The sequence below is a fragment of the Setaria italica genome, chromosome VIII (genome assembly GCF_000263155.2).
Source record: "Setaria italica strain Yugu1 chromosome VIII, Setaria_italica_v2.0, whole genome shotgun sequence".
Taxonomy (NCBI): domain Eukaryota; kingdom Viridiplantae; phylum Streptophyta; class Magnoliopsida; order Poales; family Poaceae; genus Setaria; species Setaria italica.
Genome location: NC_028457.1, coordinates 1,630,986 through 1,648,090, shown reverse-complemented (window position 1 = coordinate 1,648,090; position 17,105 = coordinate 1,630,986). Strand labels below are relative to the sequence as shown.

At 47.4% G+C, this 17,105-nt stretch overlaps 2 protein-coding genes across 4 annotated transcripts; both read right to left on the bottom strand.

Moving 5' to 3' along the window:
* Nucleotides 1-2,901: 2,901 nt before the first annotated feature.
* On the bottom strand, nt 2,902-6,597 carry LOC101767011 (protein STRICTOSIDINE SYNTHASE-LIKE 10). Of its 3 annotated transcripts, none has more exons than XM_004978583.4 (3): nt 6,222-6,597; nt 3,717-3,986; nt 2,902-3,606 (listed from the first exon to the last, which is right to left on the bottom strand). In XM_004978583.4, the coding sequence occupies exons 1-3, from the start codon at nt 6,515-6,517 to the stop codon at nt 3,030-3,032; spliced, it is 1,143 nt and encodes a 380-aa protein (XP_004978640.1). In that variant the 5' UTR covers nt 6,518-6,597; the 3' UTR covers nt 2,902-3,029. The 3 variants fall into 3 exon arrangements, with proteins under 3 accessions (XP_004978640.1, XP_004978641.1, XP_022685120.1); XM_004978584.3 differs by lacking the exon at nt 6,222-6,597 and adding an exon at nt 5,212-5,613; XM_022829385.1 differs by lacking the exon at nt 6,222-6,597 and adding an exon at nt 4,507-5,152.
* A 7,044-nt stretch (nt 6,598-13,641) lies between these two features.
* On the bottom strand, nt 13,642-16,386 carry LOC101766596 (BTB/POZ domain and ankyrin repeat-containing protein NH5.2-like). Its single transcript, XM_022828885.1, is given in 3 exon segments — nt 13,642-14,861; nt 15,725-15,759; nt 15,762-16,386. Coding segments are annotated over 3 exon segments (1,425 nt in total). The 5' UTR covers nt 16,198-16,386; the 3' UTR covers nt 13,642-13,907.
* Nucleotides 16,387-17,105: the final 719 nt, after the last annotated feature.

The following is a 17,105-nucleotide window of genomic DNA, read 5'->3' as shown; positions in this document are numbered from 1 at the left end:
ACCGGCGTCTTGATCATCTTCTTCTTCCTCTTCTTTCCGACAGCTGGCTGGGCCTAGGCCTCCACCGCCGCCTTACGTCATGAGAGCCTTCACCTCCCTCTTCAGCTTCAAGATCTCAGACTGCTCCTTGGCACTCGCTTCCTTTGTCTTCAAGGACCGCATGGATCGTCGCAGGGATCGCAGCGATCGAGCTGAAACCTCTACCTCGTTGCTCTTGCCACCATCCGCCATCCAGCACCAACCACTGCCTCACGAAATACAATCACCGACCTCTGCCTATCGGCTTGGACATGCAAGGAGATCGAGGATATGGCCAAACAGGCGGCCCGGCCCAGCCTGGCCCGAGCACGGTTCGGCTCAACTCGTTTAGGCCCAGCACGGTGCGGCTTGGATAATAACCATGTCGTGTCGTGCCAGCCCATGGGTCGAAGCAGCGGCCCAGGCCCAGCACTAAGGGCTATTAGTCGTGCCGGGCTGGCCTGGTGGCCCATCAGGCCCATGAAGGCCCATCATGCCCACTCTAGCCCGGCTCAGCTTAAAAAAAATCCCTCATCAAATTAAATTTTCGAAGGCAAAAATTTAGAGGTATTGTACATACAAACATATATACATATATATTCAGAGATAATGCACATACAAACACATATACAAATTACAACTAAACGCGCTTAAATGTGCCCAAGTGTGCCTCCATCGTGCCCTGACAGGACGTTAATCGTGCCAGACCGAGCTAGCCCACGGGCTGACGCAGCGGCCCAGGCCCTGCACTAAGGACGAGCCGAGCCAGCCCGAGCACAACTAAGATCGTGCCGAGCCGGGCTGGTACCGGGCTAAATTCCCGTGCCGTGGGCTGGCCCACAAGCCCTGTACCTTATGACCATCTATAATCGAGGAGAGCCCCAAGAAAGATGTATATAGAGAGAGGGGGGGAGTGGGGTGGGGGGCACATCTAAGCTAATAAATGAAGCCGCTATTCAGCTGTTCTAGTGTTGTTCATACGCGCGCTGCTCCGGCTGCTGCCTCGTGTCTCGTGACGGCGTCGGCTGGAGCCGCAGCGGCCCGCCAAAACGCCGCCGCCGCGCCATCATCATGTCGTTTGCTGCTGTGCCACCACCGTCGCCGCCGTCGTGCGTCGGATAAGCTCGTTTATGAGAGATAATTAAGTACCATCAACGTCAAGGCATTGTAGTACTAGTTCAAAGGATAGCAGCAAATTTTAAATTGTTTAATTTCAGCTTTTCACCGCACTTGCGCCTGCTGAACATGGTTTCAGTTGACTTGTGATCTCGAATCCATCGCTTGAGCCGCCCAATCGCACCAAAACGGACCGTGAGGAATCGCAGTTTATGTTTTTTTCGAAAAATAAAAAGGAATCGCAATCTATCAGTCAGTTTGTTTAAGTTGGACAAAGACACTTTCAAGTTATCTCAACTCTCAGGCGACAGGCGAGGATAGATTGCGTACGACTTCCGTCACATTCTTATGCTATTCGACATATTTGGCTTAAATTTCACTTCATCGAACTCTCTATTTAGACTAGAATCACGCGCGCCCTTGCAGCGCTAAATAACCCTCTAGCTAGATCTGAGTTGTTGGGTATAAAGAATTATATATGTAATATCAAATATATATATATAGAATCAGATTGGAGAGCGTTGATATATTGAAAAAGTGTAAGAATTTTAGCTTGCAAATTGATTCCAAACTGATTTCTTACTGCAGTTTCAAAATTTGATGTGTGAAAATATGCTTGGCTGAATATAACTTACCATCTTGCCAGTTGGGTTGATGATTGTCATTCATATCGTTCCTATCTATGGTGCTGGTGGGTGCAAGTAGTATTAGGCAATTAAATAAGCTCGGTGATACTTTCCTTGTTGGTGGATTTGTTTTTTTTTTTTGAGTTAGTGTTGATGATTCACCCATTCAAGGATTGTTTTTATCAAACTGATCTGATGGTGTAAATGGATGCGTGTTAGTGTAATGACCTTCGTGCTAATTGTTCAGTGTATTGTTTGTTTAGAAGGAAAAACATCCCAAAATTGTTTTTTACCAGATTTTGTATTTCAATTTGAGACCGAAAATTGATACAGAACATGGCGCATTGATAATTTGGCAAAGCAACGGATCCAATGCAATGAAGATTGCTGAAATTTCCTCACATTTTTTGGAGTCAAATTGAATCCATAAAAAGTCATACAACGCATAAAAGTTGTCCAATTTAGAGAATTTTCATTCAAATTTGCCTCATGGTTTTCAGCTGAACCCAAATATTGCCCTTGATCCATCTTTCGTACAAGTTTGCCAAATTATGAAATTGTTTAAAGTATCCAAATAAAATTAAAAAGGAGAGAAAGAATATTGCATATTTGTGCATTTTCCATATGAACAAAGTGACAAGTGAGCATTGACTTTCTCCCTAACTTTTCCCCTCTATGTGCATTATCGTTTGACAAAACCTCCTCTCTTGGCAAAAGTAGGCAGTAGCAGTGCAAGTTGCTGCACGAGTTGCTGTGCCACTTGCCATACGGACTATTGGTGAAGAGTCTAGAACAACAGATTTTTATTTACAATTGTGACTGAGGAGGCTGATGTTTTACTGTCGATTGTCCATTTTCAATCAGACAGTGATTTTTTTTTTTGGCGTGGCTCAATGACTGATCGCTGCTACAACCAGGTTTCAGTCAGTAAAGATTTCTTTTTAGCTCGTGTGATTTGGGCTTAACCTGGGCCATTGGCCCAAAACCTAGTAACACTGAAAAATACCAAAAATCATGAGCATCTGATCAATGATGTATGATGCATTGGGCAAGCTCGGCCCTGAATTTCCCTAACACACAATCCTGAACTGGGCCCATGCTTGGAAAGTTTGTTTTGGGGTTTTAAGTCCAAACCCGAGAATAATTGCAAATAAATTTGATTATATGGTGGGAAAAATATGCATATACACGTGTATAATGTTATTCTATTAAACGACTACCATATACGCATATACACGTTGCATATTCAATCATACAATCCAAATGCTTCTACAATCTATATACTCCAAGAAAAGGTGACATGACAGAGCCAATCCATAAGCTTCCATTCCTTTCTTCCACCTCGCTGACTGACTTGAAAACCTTTTGAATAGCACCGTGAACACTAACCGCCTCTATTGTTTTCCCATCCTCGCTCAACCTCAGCGCTATAACCTGACGGCCAAGCTGATTCAAGAGCCAGGAGGCACGCTGGACATGGCGCATCGGCAACTTCAGTATCAATCTCCTTACCCAAGGGTAAGAAATCGACCACTCGGCGATCTTCCCTCTCTTGGCATGGAGACCAACCCAGAACCCTCCTCTGGGGCTCATCTTGATGTTATCCGGAAACCAAGGTAGCTGCACAACTTCTTCTAGGATCGAAGCTTTTTGTGTCTTGATCCAGTACCTTAGAATCTTGCCGGTTGTGGTTTCTACTAGGAGCAAGTATGTGCCATCTTTGCTCATTGCCAAGCCATTGGCGAAAGATAAACCATCAACCAAGACTTCCACTTGATTGCTCTTTGGGTCATATTTTAACAATCTACCAGTATTGTCACCCGATATAACAATGTTCAAAAACTCCCTGCAGATGAATTTCAGTAAACATGGTCAATGGACACCTCAGATCATCAAACTGAGGTGAAAAGGAAACAGTAAGCACATAAATTTAAAGTTCCAAGATGATGCATTCACCTTCTCTGAAACCTTGTACTGGTCTCGGTGAAGTAGATGGCTCCGGTTTCGTAGTCGATCTCGATGCCGTTGGCGAAGCTGAACGGGCGGCTCCCTTGCCACTCCGGCACCAGCGGCCTGGACACGTGATCATCCGGCCCGACCACTCTCAGCCCATGGTACGCGTCCGCGACGTACAGCTCCCCCGTCTCGTTGTTGAACTTGAGGCCCAGTGGGCGCCCACACTCGTGCTCCCGGCCCGGGTCCTGAGAGCCTCTGCAACTGTCCAACCTGCACTTGTTAATTACAGACATCAATGAGCTGCGGTGCTTTGCCTAGAATGAATAATCGACTACTACTGCACACTGTTTACTGCATCTCAATCATCAATCAGCTCTCTGTTTACATCATTAAACTGCTCAAAGAAGAAGGATGTTTTTCTTATTTCGTCCACGTAAAAAATAAGACCTTTTCACCATGTTTGCTCTCAAAGGATATCTATCATAGCTACATAAACAACAGTGTGATATAGCATTTCGAAACATACTTTTATGTACTAATACATAGTATAATTTGACCAGGGGTTGGTCATAAAAGTTTGAATCCTCGAAAAAATATATGATTTGTATTTTTTTTATCAATAGAGTATTAGGCAAATTAAAGTTAAAAATAAAGTGAACCGGAAGCTAAATTCTACAAGGCTTGGCCACTTTCACCTCTTCTTAACAGAAGAAAGTAGCTCGAATACAGCTAACAGCTTAGGACCCTTAACTCCAAATTGCAAAATCACTTAACCTTATTAATTGCATACCAGTGAGGTGGGTGACCGGAGAGAAAAAATATTGGCATGGTGTACTCTGTCCAAGACATGGTGTCCGATGGAGTCATACGATGAGTTCTTCAGTCATTTTCAGCAGGGAAGATGGCACGATCAGTGTTTTATGCACCATTAATTTGACGCCCCAACCATAATCATAGCTTTGAATATTTGAGTTTGCATTGCTGGGAGCGCAACAGAGAGCTACCATGATGGATGGAGATTGGCATAAAAGGTTGGAGTATTATCTTGCTCATTATCTGTGCTTGGAATTAGACCATTACTTCATTATCAGCAAAAGAGAGATACTGAAAACTTATAGCATCAGAGGCTATCTGGTTTCTCAGGTTTGGTTGACAATTTTCGGCTTAGGATCCTTCACTCCAAGTCTGGGAAACCCTGAACCTGCCCAACTGAATGGCATCCTACTGCCAGGGGCAAAAGAAGAAGAAGAAGAAAAGAGTACTGTATGTTGTTGTGCCCCTGGGAATGATGTCAAAATCGAGTCATTTATGCCCAGAACCTTTCAATCAGTTTCCACGGAGAGGATGTCGAGATCATGCCAGTTTCAGCGTTACTTATACGGCCCAACCGTTAGCTTTGAACTGCACATCGCAAGAGCTACCATGTATACGATACCAGAGATGAACACAGAGGGAGGGCTAGTAGCCTTGCATGGATAAAGATGAGCACACTTACAGCTCCGGCGCCGAGCAGGAGTGCTCCACCCACCGCCGCTCCTCCGCCAGCCACCTGAGGACCCGCCCGTCCGACACGCTCGTGTACGGCCCCTCGCCGGTCTTGTCGAAGACGATGCTCTCCGGCCCCGCGGCGCCGTCGAGCGGGACCAGCTCGACGTCACCGTTCCCTATCTCGAGCCGCCTGACGTCGCTGAGCGAGTCGAGCGACAGGAAGGCCGCGGCCGCGACGAGCACCACCACCTCCGCGCGCATCGCCGCCAGAGACGGAGACGAAGAAGAAGCAGGGAGGCAGCAGAGTAAATTGTGCACTGTGCAACGACGCAGGCTGGTGCAGATTTGCTTTAGGTGAGCTACTACCAGCGTGGCATTGCTTGACCTGACGAGCTAGGGCTCTGACCTCTGAGCTATATGTAAGCAGAGGATGGAGCATGGGGCGTGGCCTGATGTGGAGCAGCCACTGGCACGACGTTAATGCGCGTGGCTCTCTGCCATCCGATCCGATCCACGGTAATCGCTGGGAGGGAGACGGGTGTCCCGCCTGACGGTCCTACTGAATTCGTACGTCAGTACATGTTCTGTTGCTGTCTCACCGTTGCAACTGCTAATTTCCTCTGATGTTTTAACTCGTCACTTGAAACGCTGTACCTGCGTGTGTCCACCACCATGCTGCATTTTCATGTGGGTACTGTACTATATGGTTGGGGGCTGCCGACGTGACCGTGCATCGAGACAAGAGGAGATAGGATTGCAGTGTTTGGTTGCATGGCCTCATCGGTGCGATGACAGGCGCCACTTATTATCTTGGCGATTACACGATTTGATGAGACAAAGACCAGAGCGAGAGCAGCTTTTTGCACAATGGATGTCGCACCACCCAACCTGACATCAATTCCAATCAATTCAAAAGCGCAACTGTACTAGCAGCATCTGAATTGCGTCATGGAAGGTCGTTCAACAGAGAGCGGGTTGGAAGAAAACTGATGGATTGCAGGCGAAAGATGGACTTACAGTTCCGGCGCGCAGGAGGACGAGTGCTCGACCCAGCGGCGCTCGGCCGGGAGCCACCTGAGGACCCGCCCGTCCGACACGCCCGTGTACGGGCCGTCGCCGGTGGCGTCGTGGAACGCCACGCTCTCGGGCCCCGTGGCGCCGCCGTCCAACGGGATCAGCTCCAAGCCGCCGCCACCACGTATCTCTAGCACCGGCACGCCGTCGTCGCGCCGCGAGTCGTCGAGGGACGATAGGAACGCCGCCGCCGCCGCGACGGCGGCCGCGAGGACCACGAGCCCGATCGTCGTCTTCATGGGTCGGTCGATGAGGGCTAAGGTTTTGGAGAGGAAAACATGGAGCGGAACAGACCCGGCAGTGCTCCTATCCTACGCAGCTACGCTACGACGACGTCGTGCTCGTCTCAACATCAGTTTCGTGTCGATTTGGAGGGTGCGACGAACGGTGGTGCCGTGCTGCCGTCACCGAGAAGGAAACGGACAAAGCGATCCGATGGGCTGGTGACAGCGCAGCAGCACCAAACAGACAGAAGAGGGCCTGCTTCTGCTGTTTTTTTTCTTGAAACTGAAAACATCGGCCCACTCGCGTCCGTCGCAGCAGGTTTTGATGGGCCGGTCTTCCGCTGCTAATTAGCCCGTGAATAACCTCCATTCCGGCCTGCTTGTTGGGACAGGCCCGTACGGGCTCCAGTCGAGTTTGGGCCCAGGTCCCTTGTCGCCCATACTCATCTGCAAGTTTTAACCGGGCCATCCACGGGAGGAAGGGCGTGCGCAACGCAAGCTGAACGAACGGTGCGCCGTCAGCACCAGTCAGGAGGAAACGCAACTACAGCAGCTCTATCCCTGCACAAAGCACAACGTCCAAGCATCACGAATGCCGTAGCCTGTACTAGGTGTGAGCACGTGTGACTTTCCACATGTTGAGCCAAGCTGATTTTCACTTTTCTTTTCTTTATTCTCTCTCTCTCTCTCTCTCTCTCTCTCTCTCTCTCTCTCTCTCTCTCTCTCTACAGATTGTATTTTTCTCTCTCTCAGTTTCATGTGCCATTCACCATGCATGCATGCTTCTCCGCTGCTTGCTTCAGCCAACGGCGCCGCCATTGTTGCCATTGGTCATTGGACGCCCATCAGTTCTGAAGCTCTCGACTGATGAACCATGATCCCAGCATCAGCTATTGTGCTTGAACTGATGATCACTAGCATTAGCCATTAGCTCACAACAAGCCACGAAACTCGCAACGCGATTTATCACGTGTAGCTACAAAAAGCTGACTGCAATTTTACCACGTTCCTGATATAGTTTTTGAAAAAATAATCCTGGATCTAGTTTGTTTTATTTTTTTTCCCTTTTGAAGATTTATTCGGGAAAGTAATGTATTTTATATATCTTCCTTGTTTCAAGCTAGCTACATTATTCAGCAGCCTCAAACCTGCTTAAAGTTAGCATGGCCTCTCTTCCGTTCTTGAGTTCAACAATTAGGTAGCGTTTTCATTTTATTTTTTTTCTACCGTTTGCTGACAGCAAAGGGATCGGACGGGGTACGTGGTGTGTACTGTCCCCTCGTGCAGACGCTGCGGAGGTGACTGAGCGGCGGGGCAGATGGATCGGTGACTGCTGACTGCTGACACAAAAGGGGAGAGAAAAAAAGAGAAAAGTCTCACCAAATGACCAAAGCATGGGGCAAGCTGCTCTACTCTACCTGGGCCGTGTTTAGTTGGGGAATTTGGGAGGTGCCAAATTACTGTTACAGCACTGTAGCACACTGTAGCGTTTCGTTTGTATTTGTGAATTATTGTCCAAATATTGACTAATTAGGCTCAAAAGATTCGTCTCGCAAAGTACAACAAAACTGTGCAATTAGTTTTTAATTTCATCTACATTTAGTACTCCATGCATGTACCGCAAGTTTGATGTGATGGGGAATCTTCTTTTTGCATAGTGTCAAAGTTGGGAGTTGGGAGTAACTAAACATGGCCCTGATGTAGCAAGGAAAAGTCATGGCCTGTCTTGATGTGACACCTCCTCCTGCCCGGCCTGCCTGCAGGTAGCAGCAGCAGCAGCAGCTACGTACCAGGCTACCAGCAGCCCAGGCTGCCTCTGCCTGCAGCTGCGACCTCAGCTCTGCTCCGAATTATTTGGTTCGTTAATCGGGCAGAGCTGCGAGTTTAGCAGCTTTACTGGACTGCAGGAGTCCATGCCCATCATCATGAGCGTGCATCTCAATAATTCCCCCCCTCCCTCCCCTCACTTTTGCTAAACTGTAGATTGTTTTGTCATTTATAGATTCATATATTTTGTTATGCACCGATGTAGTCTAAATACATAGTAAGAATTATAAATGTATAAATAATAAAATGATGTATGATTTAGGATGACAGAATGATATCATTTGGTAAGATAAGATAGATAGATATGAATTTATTACTTCTTTGAAATTGACATTCGCTCTTTTTTAATTACTTTGGACGATTGATTTTGCAAGTAGTGAACCTGCAACATTCTGACCAAGGCCTACCAGCGGGGTGTGGTGGGGGGGGGGGGGGATTCCTCATATACTGTACACCGTACAACAAGGAAGACATGTTTTAATCTGTTGTTTTTATGCATCAGAGATGAGGGTACCAGCAAGTTGAAGCAATCGCTGGCCGATACATGAGAGTCTGTATGCCTGCTGCAGAAGCATGATCTGCATGCCTATATGCATGGTCCGATTGTGCACTACACACACTCCCATTTCCATGAACCTTTGACGCACGCTTGCATGTGTTTTTTTGGCGTTGTTGCATTTGCTAGGTTCGTGGCCCATTCATGCATGGATAGGTCAAAACAGCAGGGCGAGCAGGGTTCAAAATATACGCCAAAAGAGCTGGATAACTGTTCCACCATGCATGGAATTGAACACCCAAGCGTGTTACTTTTATTCCCCTTCTTCCTTTGCCATGCGCCCATGCCTCAACAAAAGAGGCATCCGTGCCATACGCTCCTGTTCTGCAAAGTCCACACATGCACTCGTAATAGGTTGTTTGGATACGAGGTGCTAAACTTTAACAGTGTCACATCGGATGTTCGGATGCTAATTAGGAGGACTAAACATAAGCTAATTATAAAACTAATTGTAGAACCTTGTGCTAATTCACGAGATGAATCTATTAAGCCTAATTAATCCATCATTAGCAAATGGTTACTGTAGCACAACATTATCAAATCATGGACTAATTAGGCTTAATAGATTCATCTCGCGAATTATACTCCATCTGTGCAATTAGTTTTGTAATTAGTTTATATTTAGTACTTCTAATTAGCATCCAAACATCCGATGTGACAGGTGTTAAACTTTAATAGGGTGTTCCCAAACACCCACTAAGGAAAGAGATGATGGGAGCAACTGGGTTTTGGTATGGGATGGGATGGTAGCACTGTTGGGTGCCTGTGCCTCCATCAGCTAGTCCATCCCCTTCACTTCACTCGTCGTCGCCATGCAACTGACTGACTGCGTGGTGCACCTGACCTGGAGACACAGGCAGAGCAGGGAGCTGCATGAAAGTAGTAAAATATCATCGATCGATCCATATGACATAATGATCAGAGACAGGCCGGAAGGAGGAGCTAGCGCCATTGAATTTGATGGGACGTTGGATCACTGTAAAGATTCTCTCGGCAAGCATGGAGACAGCATGTGCGTACGCGCAGGTGCTGCATGCTATAAAAAAACCTGCCGCAACCGGCAAACGAATCGAAACGAAAGGGAAAAAGATGCGCACGCTTGCTCGATCGCAACTGAACGCACACATGCATCGTCGCTGCTTCTGAAAACAAGCTTTCCATGCCACAACTGATTACTAATCTCGGTTCAGCACCTGGTCCTCTGGCCATACATATGATGCCCATATGGCATCGACCTACAAGTGGTACCAACATTATTGAAGCAGGGACAAAAGAAGAAGATGCCATCACCTCACTGGATTTGCTTGCCCACTACACATGCACATTACAAGATTTGTGATCATCCATGCTCTTGCCGCTAATTATAACTCCACAAAAGCGTAATGTGCAAAACTGTACATGAAATGAAGAGGTTAGCTAGCTGTCGGGTCATCATGAATCGATAGAAGAAATGCATATGCAGCAGAGAACACATAACACACATGCAGCTTTGGCCAATGATATCAATCGATGACGGTGGAGAAGGCGACGACGCAGGCAATAGAGAGGACTGCGAGAACAGTGGAATCCCCAAGCGCAGGAACAGTCGCTGAGGAACCCACACCCACGCCCTGCCGGCAGGGGGCGGAGACCAAGCTTTCATTGTGAGATGTTTTCAACAGTCTCGCGTGGGGCTCGCGCGTACAGGGGCGGCCTTCTTAGCCACAGTCCGTGCCACAGCGAGCTAGCTAGCAATCCAGCTGACGAGCTGCATATGTGCTAGTCATATGCATGCATATGGTTCGTTCTCAACCCCGTACTGCTGGTTGGGACGGTGTGATGTGAGTCACAGCTACGGCCGCTCTGCATTGTCATGCTGGCCGGTGGCCACGCTTGCCGGCCGATGATCCCATCGTCGGAATCTACTGCAGTAACACACTGCAGAGATGGAGGAAGGGATCGGAGCTTGGCGCCAATATTTGGTACTGCCATAAGAATGTAGAGAAAACTGTGGTGCGTACATATCCATGATTATTTAGTGAGGGCATGCATACTCACGGCAGTACAGTCTTGTTGGAGTTATTTGGACTCCTACAGTCACAACTTTTTCCTAGCATGCATGCTTTTTTTTTTTTAGTATAAGACAAGCTTTATTAATCTTGTACAATAATGCATGCCCTCTATCTTACACATATAGCTCTTGATCACCTAGCATCTGAAATATGAATCAATAACGGCAACACGGCATCAACATATATAAAGTAAGATGGAATGCCCAGCACATATGCCAGATGAAATAAGGTAATAAGTAGCTCGTATAAAGGTACAAATGAAGCCGTCTATCTCGTATACATAAAGGGACAAATGAAGCCTTATACATGTAAAAAGGTTTCTAGTGCATGTGATGGGTGGTACAGGTCCTGAGTGGTGACATAATTGTATGAGTGTACTTGTACTGAATACTAGTCATCTACAGAACTATATGTGGCATTTATATCATCTACAGATCATTTGATAGACAAGTTGCAACCACAGGAAATATGGATTGTGCATTTAATTTATACTATTGGGGATAAGACATTACCGTGAATTTTTAAGTGTGACTAGATTTAACTAATAAGTAGTATAGCTAGATTTTTACATGCGGGGATATGTAGTGCTTCTGTAGTTTTATATCGGTATATGTATTGATAAACTCCTTAATTGCCTATTCCATTTTCATCCAAAGAGCTAGTACATGCAAAGATAAAAAACAATAACATTGAATCAAAATCTTCATAATGCATTTCTACTATATACACCTATAGTCATGAATAAATTATTTTACCATTGACATATGTTTTCAAGAAATAAACATGACCACCACAACTAAACTAAATAATAGAATATTAAATACATGATGAATAACTAAATTGTCAAATTTATCTGACCTCCACTACATAATTTTTCCTATTGTAATACTAGTTGTAAATACATTTTGGACAAACTCGGACATCATGGGGCTTCCTGCACCTTTCATTTAATCTTTTGGGGGCATATCTATTATTATATATATGTGTGTGTGTGGGTGTGGGTATATGATTTCAGTCTACTGTACTACATTCTTTGACTATGTATCTAATAGTAGGATGCTGAAATTCCATGTGAGATTAACTCATACACAATTAACAAATGAAGTCATCATAATTTCAAAAATTATTTCATGAATTCCTTTTTTTATCATCACGCTAATAACATGGAGACATCCTAAAAAAATCACAAATACGGTCTTCTGACATACTATCATTATAATGAAACTCATGATCAGAGTCAATATAAGACAAAATTATATTTATACATCGTATATTTGGGAGTGGAGGACTATGGGCGTGCATATTTTTTAAGTAAGAAGCATAATTTAGGAAATCACATAATCATCAATTAATCTCGATATAACTTTTAGCACTTGAATATATGCTATATCGTAGTTCAAGCTAGTGCAGGGTGCACCCCCACCGCGACACGCAAATTGTAGATAGTTTCTAGTAGTGCAATTAAAACATGATAGATAAAGAAGGTTTTTTCATACCTTTTTCGTGTGTGTATGATATCCCAAAAAAAACATAAATTGTAAGAGAGATGGTGAGCATGGTAGCCAATTGTTCTTTTCTCCCTCTCTTATTTTAGGGTCTCTTTTCCTCTCTAGTTAAGGCAAAATTAATATTCAAACATTTCATTGCTTTTTTTGTAAAAGGGATTTATGCAAATCTGTGTCTTGTGTAGCTATTGTCCCTTAATATATATGGAGAGGTCAAGCAATATTATTGGAAACTTCAATAAGTATGGTTCAATAGCTATGTGTACTACAAATTATGGATTGAGAAGTATTTTAAGGATTAACAGCCTCGAACCAACTAATTTCGTGAGGGAGGGAATTAAAAATTGCATAACCTTGATAATATGGAAAGTTTTACTGTAAAACTGAGCAGAATTGGCATAAGCAAGCAGGAAGAGTGGTGAATAACCAGTTAACCAATGATAGAATTTAGGAGAGAAGCAATCACTAAATAGTACTAGAAGTGCAAACCATTAATTCTCATGTTTGATTACCAGACGCATTTTGTCCATTGTTTGTGGCACTAATTAGTTGCTCCTAGTGAGGCGACTGGCAAAACTCATGTTTTAACCGGGTTGTCGCTGGCCAAGACTCATGTTGGACATGTATTAATGATGTGCAGAACCATGCTAATTGAATTGCTATGAATTGATGTTGTGCAAAAAAAGCATGCATGCTAATTGAAATGCTTTGAATTGATGTTGTGCAGAACCATGCTAATTGCATTGCTAATATTAAAGCCTGTCCAAGGGAACACTTCAGTTAAAACAGGAGAAATTTATGAGCAACTCCTCCATGGGGCACAGTTGATAGATCTCAAAATAGTTGTATAGAATAAAGATTTGTGGACAAATTAGCTATATAACAGGAGAAATGTATGCACAATTCCTGTACCATTCAAATCCACGCTTAGATTCGTCTTGTCAATCCAGTGGCAAAAAGAAAAAAAAATGTCAGTCGCTCCCCAACCAATATAAATGATTCACATGAGGTTGCACCCCGCTTTCCTACCGTCCAAAGGCTTCTACAGTCTCCAAAAGCTGCACTGCATAAAGACATGTAAAAACACCAGCAGCTAAATCCTCCTCCATGCTGTACACTACTACTGGAGCTAGCTGTTTCGCAAAAAGGGGAAAAAACAACTACTGGAGCTGGCTACAGCAAGCTCTGGACTGGATGGAATGAACGAAGCCCCATTACAAGATTTTTCATCACAGTGGTGGAGAATTTGAACAAAGCAACAGTTGCTGCTCAATGGATCAATCATGCCGAGATCGAACAATCCACATCAAATACCATGAGATTCTTGCTCATATCTCCTAGTTAAACAGTAGCAAGCTAGCTACACAATCTCAAATAAAAATGCGCACACAAAAGATTCAAACAGAGCTTGAGAAAGATCCATGGATGGATATATAAAAAAGACAATGCTAGATAAGGATTACTTCTTATGGGAAGCCATTGGGGAAGTACAAGTTGGAGGGGCTCCCCCGGCCGCCGCTATTCCCTTTCCTCGCCTCGCCGGCGACCGCCGCTGCCATCTCCTGGCCCTGGTACATGAGCGTAGAGTTCATTGTCAGGCTCACCAAGCTGTCGTCGGCGTCGCTTCTCGGGAAGTTGCCGCCGTCGCTTCCCCCGGCCTCGCCGCCGGCGCCGGGCGCGCCGCCCTCGTCGCGCGTGGTCACCATCACCGCAGACTGCACGAGCTCGAGGCACAGCCTGAGCTTGTTGGGCTCGATGTGCGTGAGCCCCGGCACGGCACCCTTGAAGAGGAACTCGGAGGTGAGGCCGCGGAGCACGTCGAGCGGGGTGACGCCGTCGAGCGTCCTGGCGTTGGGGTCGGCGTGGTGGTCGAGGAGGACGGAGACCATGTCGGGTGAGACCATCTCCGCCGCCAGGTGCAGCGCCGTCTTCCCCGTCGGCCCGGCGCGGGAGTTGACATCCGCCGCGCCGAGCTCGAGCAGCGCCTTGACGACGTCGCGGTTGCAGTGCTGGACGGCGTAGTGGACGGCGAGTGCGTCGTCGAGGTCGAGGCCCTCGCCCATGACCATCAGCTTGACGAGCTCGATGTCGGCGGCGTCGAGGGCGCGCCGCATGCGGCGGATCTTGTGGTCGCGGTCGGCGGCGGAGGACGGCGCGTTGATGGGGAGGTAGTGGTGGGTGAGGAACGGGGAGCGCGGCGTGTTGGCGGCGGCGACGGGGGACTTGGCGCGGATCTCCTCAATCTTGGCGACCACATCGATGGGGAGGTGCTTGGCGAGGAGGTCGGCGGAGAGGCCGGAGCGCGCCACGAGGTGGGAGCAGGTGGCCCAGAGCTCCTGCATCTCGAACTTGCGCGACGCCATGAGCACCTTCATGACGTCGTCCACGGACGCCTCCTTCACCATGCTCTCCAGCTGCTTCTGCAATGCGCCAAAACTAATCACGGTCAGTACCAGATTCGATAATAATCAGACAGAATTTGCAGGCGATTAGCAGCATAAAATGAAGTGCCGAATGGATCAATCAGAATGTATGTACTGCCTATATAGTTCTCATCGCAGCAATATGTGTGCAGCATGGAGCTTGACTGTACTTGCATCGGCATGGCAGTTGTACAGCAAGGTGTTTCGGAAATGATGCACGGCGTCGAGCTGTTGGAAGAAGCTGGATCGATCAAACCCTAATAACTATGCAAATTGCATTGCGATGAAATGCAGCGCGTGCAATGGGATGTGATGTGAGGAAGGGACAGCAGACATAAACAAGGGCGTGACAAGACCCTTCCTAGTAAAGATGAGTCAGAGGCCTCCATCCATGACAAGTGATGACAGGTGCAGTGCAGACGCGAAGCGGCAGAAAAGCAAGCGAGACTGTGAGAGACTAGAGACGACTCAGTCCCCTCCTGCAGCCCCTGCCAGGAGCCCAGGACACTCCCCCCTCTCAGATTCCACGCACGACGCGATAAAAAATCGATAAAATAATGCGAGAAGAGAAGAGAGAGCTCGATCGAGCACTGAAGCGAAAGGGATTCTGCCGATGATACTGGCGCAGGTTCAGAGGGCACAGTAGGCCATGAAGCAGAAAGGCAAAGTGGCAACCTAGGGATCTAGTCGAGCATGCATGCAGGGGCGATTCTCTGGCTCCGTCTTGAATGAATTGATGCCGCACGAAAAGATGCTCCAGCTTCAATCAATCATGGCGGGCAGGGCTAAGCGAGCGACGCTTAATCGATGGCGCCGAGGTGTGGATCGATTAGCTGCAGATCCCGAGACGAAATCCCCACCTGTACCAGGAGCGCGAGCTGCTCGACGCCGAAGAGCGCGCGGCGGCGAGGGTGTCGAGGGCGAGGTCGACGGCGGCGCCGCATCGGGTGTGCCAGCATCCCCTGGCGCCGCACCCGGGGAGCGGCCCGCTCTTGGGCGCCGCGACGGACGCCTGGCCGCTGTAGAGGAACTGCAGCACGAGGACGAGCACCTCGTAGCGGATGGAGCTGACGGGGATGACGAGCTCCGGCGCGGCCCCCGCGGCGCGGGCGCCGGGGGAGCCGAGTGCCGGCGGCGGCGGGGGCGGCTGGTGGTTGGGGTCGAGGCCGCAGAAGAGCTTGCGGAAGAAGAGGCTGCGGGCGGCGAGGACGCAGCGGTGGGCGTGGACGAGGCGGCCCTCGACGCTGAAGGCGACGTCGCTGAAGGCCTGCCCGTTGATGAGCAGGTTGAGGTAGTCGAGCGAGAGGGACTTGAGCGAGTCCTCCGAGCTCATGATCTCATGTGCAGGCCCTTGGCTGCTGGGAGGGAGGTAAAGGCGAGCCGCCGGCCCGGCTTTCTCTGGAGAGATAAGGCGCGGATTTTGGAGAGATTTGTTGGGAGGGGAAAGCAAGCAGGATGGCAAGAAAGGAGGCCGGGCAACTGTGGAGGGAGGAAGACGATGGAAAAGCTAGCTAGGGAGGGGAGGGTGGAGAGGCGTGCGCTCACTGCTATCAGCCTCGGTCCCCTTCGCGCTACAGGGAGGAACGCTGTGGCGTTGTGGTTCGTGGGTGGGGACGCCGCTCTACAGTCTTTGTCTACAGTGCCATTGATGTGTGCACTCTGCGCGCACAATGACACAGGCAATGGTGGCGAGGGATCGGAGGGGGGCAAGGCGGCAGCCATCGGGTTAAAGCTGAGCTTGTGATTGGTCGAGATCTTATTAGGCATGGCTGGACTGGATCAACCTTGGTCAAAAGGTGGGAGACGCAAGTAGAAATGCTACTGTGTTTGGTTATGGACAGTGAAAACCATATGGACCATCCAAGCAAGAATAATATTGTGCCGTACAATATGCAACGTTGATAAATGAAAATATAATGTGACTATATTTTGTATTGGAGATAATTTTCTGAATATTGGGACTAATATTTTGGACCAAATTAAAGACTTGTTATTAGACCATTTTACATTTACAATATATTTATTATTTTACAAGAGCACCTTTAATTTGATATTGCATATTTAGCGAATGTTCGTGTTTTATTTAATACCATCTCAATTTTTCTCTTTCTCTTTCTATCACACAAAGAGATTGCACCTTTTTCTCTCACGCCTCTCATGATCACTCAATGCCGCCAATGTGCTACATGCTCCTCATCTCCTCCCTCGTCCTTCCCGACCACCCATTACACATCTCTGCTT

Excerpts from the sequence above, each read along its gene's own strand:
- LOC101767011 (XM_004978583.4), bottom strand. The coding sequence starts at position 6,517 with ATGAAGACGACGATCGGGCTCGTGGTCCTCGCGGCCGCCGTCGCGGCG. Across the intron at positions 3,987-6,221 it reads TCCTCCTGCGCGCCGGAACT|GTTGGACAGTTGCAGAGGCT; the intron begins GTAAGTCCATCT and ends TAACAAGTGCAG. Across the intron at positions 3,607-3,716 it reads AGTACAAGGTTTCAGAGAAG|GGAGTTTTTGAACATTGTTA; the intron begins GTGAATGCATCA and ends ATTCATCTGCAG.